General features: G+C 38.8%; 1 protein-coding gene across 1 annotated transcript in view; it reads left to right on the forward strand.

The window, feature by feature from the left end:
• ANO4 (anoctamin 4) overlaps window positions 1-7,141 on the forward strand; it is a 207,776-nt gene extending 200,635 nt beyond the window's left edge. The window contains exons 25-26 of the mRNA XM_019545137.1: window positions 1,917-2,022; window positions 6,014-7,141. Of these exons, the coding sequence (XP_019400682.1) occupies window positions 1,917-2,022; window positions 6,014-6,205 (298 nt within the window). The 3' untranslated portion in view covers window positions 6,206-7,141. The remainder of the gene's footprint in view (window positions 1-1,916; window positions 2,023-6,013) is intronic.
• The last annotated feature ends 2,438 nt before the right edge of the window (window positions 7,142-9,579 follow it).

A 9,579-nucleotide genomic window follows, 5' to 3' on the forward strand; every position in this document is an offset into this window, starting at 1 on the left:
GTCTAGCTGGCCGTAATGCTTTATTCACACTCTGACTGGCTCACGGAAACAGCCAATCAGAGTGCTCCAAGAGTGAGAGAGCACCGCCCTGATTCTGAAGCTGCTCCAAGGACTGGACAGAGGGTGGGGGAGCCGGGGTCCGCTCCCTGCAAGAGGCAGAACAGCAGCAGCATGGGGCGTTAGGTGGCGGCACTCCATCCCAGTCCCCTCCCTCCCCCCCATCATTCTTGACGGGCAGTTGGCTAGTATAGTAAAAATAGCAAAGTATACCAATATATTATCTTTCCTTTCACTTTTGTCCTTCCAGCCTTGGGTTCTGGGACTCTACGACAGTACTAAAAATAAAGTTATCATGATAAAAAATATGAGACACGGAACCAGGCCCTCCATTAAATAAAAAATCATTGTACATCATAAAGATGGGGCGGTGGGAGCCAACAACAATACAGAAAGGGAGTCTAGCCTCACTGATAGACTTTGATTGTGATTTCAGTAAAAGTAGGTGCTAGCCCTGTGTTATCGTATGTGTGGGTTAATTCAAAATGCTGCTGAAAGATCTTTGGATATAACTATGTGGTTTCTAGAGTATGTTTACTTATTGAATATATCCATTTCTGTTTGTGGAATTCAGAGAGTGACTGACTTCCTTCTAATGAATTCACAAGACACTTAACAAACCTGAATTTTGCTGAAACACTTGGTAATTTTAACTTCAGTTTAAAGAAAGATATTGAAAGGGATGCAAATTAGTTTTTAATAATTTCTAAAGAGACTACAGGACTCCATTTCAATGTATGATTTGTGTGATGTGAGAGCAAGCTTTTAAGCTTTCAGCAGGGTAGTGGTGGTGGACAAAATCTGTTAATAATTTACCATTACTATTACTGAGATGATTTTTTTCTGCTGTGGGAGAGATACCATGCTGATTGTATGGAAGTTTTTTCTCCAGCAAATATGAGAAACTTGATGTACTTTTCTACCTAGATTTTCTAGCCAGGTGCTTCTGTTGCAGTCCTTTAAAATTCTGCTTGTAAACAGTTTTCATCTGAAGAATCAATGTTTTGTCTGCATATGGGAATTAGCTGGCAGCAAAAACAATTCATACTGATGCTACTGGAATATAAGAATTCAGTGCTGACTAAAATCTCTAGCCTGCTTATTTTGTGTCAAGTGTCCTCTTGAATCGGAAAAGTCCATGCATTAGATGGAAATGCAGATTGCCCATCATAGAGATATAATATACCTTTCAGTTTATTTCTTCTGTGCAAGTAGCTTTTTTCAGTTCTTTAAACTTGTTTAGAGATTATGTGTAAGAGTGTTATTTAATGTGACATTTCCTGATATTGTTTTATAACTAGTTTTCAATCCTGCGCAGGAAACAGATTAGGCAGAAGCCAAATTTCCCTTCACTTTCAGATTAAGTTTGTGTCAAATTGCTTTGGAATTGCCATTTTACTTATGAAATCAGACTCCAGATAGAGTGAGTTTTTCCATAGATGAATGTATCTGATATATGATAGGCTTTAAATGGGTTTATAGTTATCTTAAGTCTACCTATTCTACCATAAAACTCTGTTAATTTTTTTGTTAAGTGTTTATGTTTTCAAAAGACATTACTTAAAACAACAGAGCTGATTCCCTTACGTGGATTTGCACTGGGCAGGTAACATCCCTAAGTGAGAATCTGGTCCTGTTGGCAGTCAATAGCAAGACTTGCGTTGGTTATTTTTTCAATTGAGTTATACATGATTTACACTGGGAATTGAAGTAGAGAACTGGGCCAATGTTTTTATAATTTAGAGCACCTGACATTGAGATCATTATAGAAAAAAGAATAGCGAGCAAAATTATTTTTTCATAATCCAGACTAGCGTTTTATCATATCTTTAAAATATGATGTTCTCTTTGTTTTTCAGGTACAGAGACTATCGAGACCCTCCTCATGCTCCAGTGCCCTATGGCTACACACTGCAATTCTGGCATGTTTTAGCAGCACGATTGGCTTTTATTATAGTATTTGAGGTCAGTTATCATTCCAGGGCAAGTGTACTTGTTAAAACATTATCTCTATTTGAGGCTTTTTCACAGCCCTGATCCTGGATAGCAATCCTGGAGCTTTAGCTGATAGGTTCAAGTGTTTCTGTCTTGCTTTGAATTTCCCAGTCTTGTATTTCTAAATAGCTACATATACTGAAAGGTTACCTAATGTGCTTTACTGGTGACCTATAATGGTAGAGTAAAGATGGGTTGAAAATAAGCTTGGAGCCTTTTTTGTTCCTTTAATGATGTGCAAAGAATGTGGCATGCATCTGATCTCATCTGATTTTGAAAACTAATCATCCCTATGTTTCACTGGTGCTTAAGCAGGAGACCACTGTGAAATCCCAGTTGTCATAGACACAAATCAGTGATTTGTGGGTGAACACTTGGTGAATTCTAGATCATGGAAAGGAAGTGAATGCAAGATTTCACTTAGCCCTATCATAACAGATGGATGGAATAATAGGAAGGAATACATTGAAAAGAAGGCTTAGAAGAATTTTTTCTTTCTTGTTTAGACCTAAAAGAGTTTTTAAGATTCATTCTTTTGTTTATTCTCCCCCCCCCCCTTCTTTTTTTTAATATTTAGGCTGCAGGACTTTGTGATGACAGTGGAATAAGCATAGTATAACATCATAAGAGTTGAGAAGGTGAAATCTGAGCAACTGAAAAAAGAAAACAGTTTTATTAGAATGTTTAAAACCTTTGGCTTTTGCTATTTTTTACATTATAGTTAAAAACTATTTTACTCCACAAATGTATTAACTATTTGGGATAAAGGAAGTTTTCATTACAGATTTTAGTGTCTTTGCCACTACAATTAAAAGGTACAGACTCAGAATGCTTTCTGCAAAGCGCTTTCAGTTACAGTGGGGGGCTGCACTTCTGTCTGCCCCCGAAGTGTAGTGTTCTGACAGTTATCCTAGAGAAGACCCAGAGATCCGTTGGCCAAACAAGCAAAGAGTAAATTTGATGTATTTGATATTTCAATGATGCAAGAGAAATATAACAAAGCAATAGTTATCTAAAACCTGGAATCTGAGCATTCAGAATCCCTAAAAATTGGGTTACATGGTCCTGGGCAAAAGCCAATGCAAGCCCAAGTTAAAAATATCTTTGATTAGCCCCTATAAACACTGCCATTGTACTATAGCAAAGCAGTTCAAAAGTACTATATCTAGCTCAGAAAGTGATATATAATTATTATAGATTTTTTATATATTCCTTATCAAGTGACTCAAATTACCAGTTGATGTATGTACTGCATTGCCATTTTATTTTGGATTGGACTTTTGCAACATCTCTCTGGATTACAGAATTAAATTATTTGAATTGGAATGACGCTTATTTTCATTTCATATAATGGGATACAGTCTCCCCCCAATTTATTTCTTAACTAAAACTGTATTATCTTGGCAGGAACCGATTGGCTTCTGTAAACTTTAATAAATGCAATCTCCAGACCTGCCTGGGTCAAGTTGGAGCACTGCATTGGACGCTGGAAGCTGTAGCTCCTTTGAGCTTTATTTTTTGACCAATATTGACCATTTCTGTAGGGTATCACTCCGTTCCATTGAATTTTGCCTCAACCACATTCAGGGGGGAAAAAAGACTGGTAGAACCCTGCTACATAACACCTCTTCTGTTTCCACTATCATTGCTATGAACTGTAGTATCTGCGTGTGAACAGGAACATAGGAATAGCCCAACTAATTGCTGTAATACATATAAAAATAAGGAGAAAGTGAGGTTTTTTTGCCATAACAGGGGCATTTAGCAGAATGGACAGGATGGAAGAAGGCACAAAAATGAGTGAACAAGGATAAGTAAAACTCTGGTCAACCCTTCAACTCTTAGCCATATTTGTTACAAGTTACTCGAATAGTTTGTTTTAAAACAGCATTTGTTTAAACTTTTGTTTGTGGACCTGACAGCAGGCAGTGTTTTATCCTGACTGGTGCATTACTGTCAGCCTGTAGTGCTTTCTACTTGTCATAGTTTGATATTAATATTGCAGAGAGTCCCAAATTATACTGACTCAAACTGTGGTCCATAATGCATTTAATCATGGTCAGCTGAAAACCTGCTGGTCACAAGGTACCAACTTTTCTTCTTTATTTCCAGGTACCAAACAGGATTCAACATTTGTATAATACCATTTCTCTATGTAAATCAACAAGTGTAGTTGCCAAAGAGATGGGGAAGTGATTCACACAACTGTGAATTGTGGTAGAAATGACCAAGAAACTGTCTCAATGAAGATGTGGTACCTATAAATAAATCTCTGGGGAATCATTGGCATGATAGATTTGGCCAGTCCTCTCCATTTTCTGTCCAGGGAATTATGACTGGTTGTACACTCAAAACTCTGGCTATGTTAAGAGGGCACAATGTAGTGCTAGGCTCTCTGTGGTTGAGCTACCTGAGCTCATGGAAGAGGTCTAACTACATTAGTGTGGTACTTCACCTGGGCAAATTAGCCCTGCACCCAACTTAGTTTATTCTTCTTACCACTGCACAGTATCATGCAGGCATACTCTGCACGATATAATCTACTCCTGAGCAGGTATGCCTGCAATTTTTCTAGGATCCAGTGATATAGTAAATGTGGTTAGTCAGCCTGGTAGAAGCGGATATGTGGGCACAAACTAAATCTTGTTCCTTGTGTAACCAGTTTGAGGTGATCATATTTCAAAGTCATGATTAAGAGGTTGTTGTATGGATGAGGAAACCTATAGGGAAAATTCCCATATGGATCTGAGAAAGCACAGGGAGCAAAAAGTAAGGAAGAAAGAAAAAATTACAGCCAACCAGGATCCTCAGATTATTAACTGGTTTGGAGACATCTGACATAAAACCTGCTTGAGGCATGAACATGGCCTTCAGCCTTCTCTTTAGAAAGCATATAATAAACTTAAGGTGCTCTCAGGAAAAATAACAATTTCAGTAGAGATAAGTGAATAAAGGTAGCTTTGTCACTGAGTTAATAATTACTGTAGCTGATACTTCACTCTGAACCTAGCATCTGTGAGCACATCTACACATTCATTAATGCACCATAGTTACTACGCATTACTTTTAGTACCTGGTTAACTAAGTGCTAAATCAATACACAGTAACTTGCACTACTGCATAGTAGCACTGGCACATGGTTTTTTAGTGATGCTTACTGAGCAGTAGCCTAATACGACTGTGCAATAGACATTACTGTGCAGTTAGCATCTCATCTAGATGTGCCCAGTGTTGAGCTATTTGGGGCATAACTACTTTGTGAATGGCCCTGGCTTAAACACTCAAAACAGTACTTTCTGCTATCTGTATCTAAAAGTCTAGTAATCTCACAGCTAATTGATACAGTAAATCGTCTGCTCTGGCTAAAGGGATAATTTTTCTAGGTGTAATAAAGCACACCACAGTGTTATCCTGCTGAAGACAGAATCTGTAGCAAACACAACTGTGGCTTCTCTTTTGCAGTACTCAAAGTTAAAGTCCTAACTAGAGAGGAAGGTATACTTTATCTTCAGTTTGGAATAACTATTTACATGTAAAATTTATGGATTTTTCCTGGGGGAAAAATAACATTAGATCTCTTGACCCCAATCCACAAGTGTGATCCACTGACAAAGGCCCCCTGTGGCCTGCACAGTCCACCTGATTTCAAAGCACAGACTCAGTGGTCTGAATCTGCAGCTGGGGGCCTTAATTTATAAACTGAAAGATGAACTTTCTATGATAAATCTTGTTAGTCTTCTTCAAATCTAGATCTATATTAACTTCTGCAAGAATTTTTATGTAAAAGAGAACTACAGGATTAAGACTTTCGTATTTCAATTTTTAACAACAGTTTTAACTCTAGAGCCACATTTTTTGTGAACCGGAGACTGTCCTCTCCTCTTAAAATGAATTTAAAAAAATCATTTTACTACAGTTTTCAATTTTATTTAATTCATGTTCCAAATGTTTGTTTTCACAGCACCTTGTCTTTTGCATAAAGCACCTGATTTCCTATTTAATCCCAGACCTTCCAAAAGATCTGAGGGATCGGATGAGGAGAGAAAAGTACTTGATTCAGGAAATGATGTATGAGGCTGAGCTGGAACGTCTACAGAAAGAGCGGAAGGAGAGAAAGAAAAATGGAAAATCATATCACAATGAGTGGCCGTGACTGGGTGAGGGGGAAGTTGTTTAAGAGAAGTCACTAATTTTATTGACTTTATAAAATAATTCATATATATTCTATACTGGGTTGTAGGGAGACACAGAGTGGATGGGAGCTACTTAGTTTCTGCTACACGTACATTTTGACATGTGCATGTCAATTTAAAATGTATCATGCAGAAGATCTTATGAAAAGTTAAATCTTTTCCAAGTCTTAGGCCAAGGTGAGTATACCCTGGCCATCAGATCAGTTTCCAAAGCCAATTTAAGGTTATGGTCCTAATCTTCAAAGCAGTTACTGGATCAAATCCCAGCTGTTAAAGATCAAATTTTGATCTAGGAATCACTCTTAGTCAAGAGCTTTCCCAAAACCTAAGAACAATAAGCCAAGATAAAGTACATAAAAGCTAGAGACAAAGCATTCTCTGCCAAGGGGACTTGGCTAAGAATCAAACTTCCAGACCTGAATCCCGAATTTGATTGTCTTTAGGAATACAAACTGATACAAATCAAGTTGGTATTAATGAGTCATTTGTCTGAGCCCTGAGAAGCCTGCTGGAAGGTTTAGGAGTACAGCACCTTTGAACATCTGAATATGCTTTGGATGGCTAACTTCAGTTTTCTATATTTGAAAATCTTATCTGGAACAGTTGGGGACCTCATTTTCAAGTCGCTGCAACTTCCATAGAGGACTGGCTGGTGCTCAACACCTCTGAAAATCAGGTCTTTGGACATTTTGCTTGGGTCATGCAAGGAATGTGTAGTATGAGCTATAACACAGAATTATTTGTAGTGCAATTTCCCCAAGAAGCTCCCATCTGTATTTAGCGGATGCTCAACATGTAGCCAAAAGATGTTCTGTGTTCCAAACATCTCTTTGCCTAAGCAAAAGATTGAGAAACAAAAGGTTAATAGTGAGTAATAGTGGGAGAAGGCTCATTTGCTCAAGATTTTCTGACTCTTAACCTTGTTCTTTTGTAAAGACATCCTTCCAAAAACCTTTTTAAGAGGTTAAAAATAGGAAATGTCATTAAATCCTATCTACAAAATAACATGACAAATCTAGACAAGTAATGAAAATAGAATTGGCCAATAGAAGCATCGGCTAGTAACTGATATGACTAGAAACACTTAGTGATGAAGTTTAGGTTTAGATTCTTTTGCAAAGTTGTCAGCTTTCATCTGCTAAAAGGTCCCAGAATCACTTCATCCTGAAGAAGATGAAAATCTTAGGGACTAGCAGTCGAATGAGCGTCAGGTGGTGTGATACAGATCAGAATGTACTGTTTGAATGTTGTTAAGAGTCTGCCATCTCTTGCTCCCTAGTGATAACACTAAAATTCCTGTAGAATATAAAATGGCATCTTCTGCATAAGTAGGAACTGGAGAGCTCAGAGGCCTGCTCTATAGGAATACAGCAAAAACTTTGTTATCTGGCACCCATAGGGAATGTGGGGTGCCGGATAACTAAATATGCCAGTTACCTGAGAGGCCCAAACAGGCGTCTTTGCCTGTTCAGGCTGCCGCCTCTTCTGCTACATCCGGTGCGCTGCCGCTGCATCACCGCCTTTCCTGCTGCATCAGTATGCCGGGGGACGGGGGGGAGTCCCGCGCAGGCTGCTAGGCCCTGGGCCATGGGGGCTTGGCAGTGCAGGCCATCTTGTTCCTTTAATTAAGGAAGAGCTCTCCTCCACACAGGAGATGAAAGGGCACAGTTGGTCCCATGATCGGTTACCCTAGGCCCAAGCAAAAACCTGTAATCTTGCTTATATGAGATAGCTACTGATGACTGGGAAAGGACTTGAGGACTGACTTTGTTCTATGGTGATTGAATTTGTGCCGTGGTAATGAGGCATGAAACCTAAAAGATTATAAGTAATATTACCCCATGGAGAGTGAATGAGGAGGTTACTTCTGTTTGGAGCAGGCTCTGAACAAGGGCACTGCAAAATAGAATGAGATTTCCGTCTCTGTGAGCTAGTAGCTATGTGATATAATTCCCCCCTGGATGTGCATGAATTGGTTGATGTTTCACAACTGCCCTCTCAAGTTGTCTGTAGGACTTGCATAACAGTGGAAAGTACTGGTTTCTCAAATAGTAAAGTTGTGCAAGATCATGCAAAAGCTGATTTCATGTAGAAAAGTAAATCAAGTAGACATTAGTTTGTATACGCTGTGCAAGCTCTGTAAAACCATGGGTGATACACTTCTAGAACGTGTTTGCCAAGTAGTAAAATAAAACATAAGTCATGCAGAAATCAGGGAACATCTACATGTGTCCCTAAGGCTCCACTGTTACTGTGCTATCATTTAGTGTATACAAACTAATCACTGTCATCTTGATTTATTTGTCTACGTGAAATTGGCTTTTGCATGATTTTACACAACTTTACTGGTTGAAAAACCAGCACTTTCCACTGTTATGCAAATCCTACAGAGTTATGCAGAGTTAAATCCTACACTGTTATGCAAATGATGGCACAGCCCATACTGTGCCATGCCAGCAGTGCACAGTTATTTTTGGCCCCTGTGTCGCTATAGCAGCACACTATAATATGGGATTGTGTTGCTACGGAGATGTGGCATCACGTGTAGATGCACCTTCAGTGTCTTAAACATGTATACTAACCCATGCAAACTTCCTTTGGTGAGATATTGCTCTGACATTTTAAATCTGAAAAATTCTTAACTCTGAATTGCAGCATGCCACAACATAACCTGATTTCTGCTCTTAAAGAACCTCAGCAGTTTAACCTGCCAGAATAAATAAAGCAAACCAAGGATACAATCATAGCTGACTGCTTGTGAAACCAGTGTTCAACACAGCTACATGTTGATGACTTTTCATGACTCTAAATTACTCCAGGCTATCATCTTAGGTTTTGCATAAACTGACAGTGTGGAGGTGGCAACCATCAAGGTTGGCTTATGTTCAGCCTTATCCTGTAAGATGCTGTGAACCTCCAAAAAGGTACTGAGCTCTTTCCACTCCCATTCTTTGACTGCTTAAGTCTTACAGGCTTGGGTCCTCTCATAGAATCATAGAATAGTAGGGTTGGAAAGGGACCCCAGGGGTCATCTAGTCTATTCTCTATTCAGGGCAGAATCCTCCTTTACTAAACCATCCCAATCTAAGTGTCTGTCTGATCTGCTCTTAAAAATGTCCAGGAATGGAAATTCCACAGCCTCTCTGGATAGTTTGTCCAGTGCATAACCACCCTCTTAGTGAGAAAGTTCTTTCTAATATTATACAACAGTTCACTGAAAATTGATATATATAATTGACACATATACATACACACACTTACAATACACTTGTACTGAAGTGAGATTCAAAGTAGAAGACAGACTTGATAGAAAGTTTCTGGGTCAGCATTGGAG

Source organism: Crocodylus porosus, unplaced genomic scaffold, assembly GCF_001723895.1.
Source record: "Crocodylus porosus isolate Cpor-Errol unplaced genomic scaffold, CroPor_comp1, whole genome shotgun sequence".
NCBI classification, from domain to species: Eukaryota; Metazoa; Chordata; order Crocodylia; family Crocodylidae; genus Crocodylus; species Crocodylus porosus.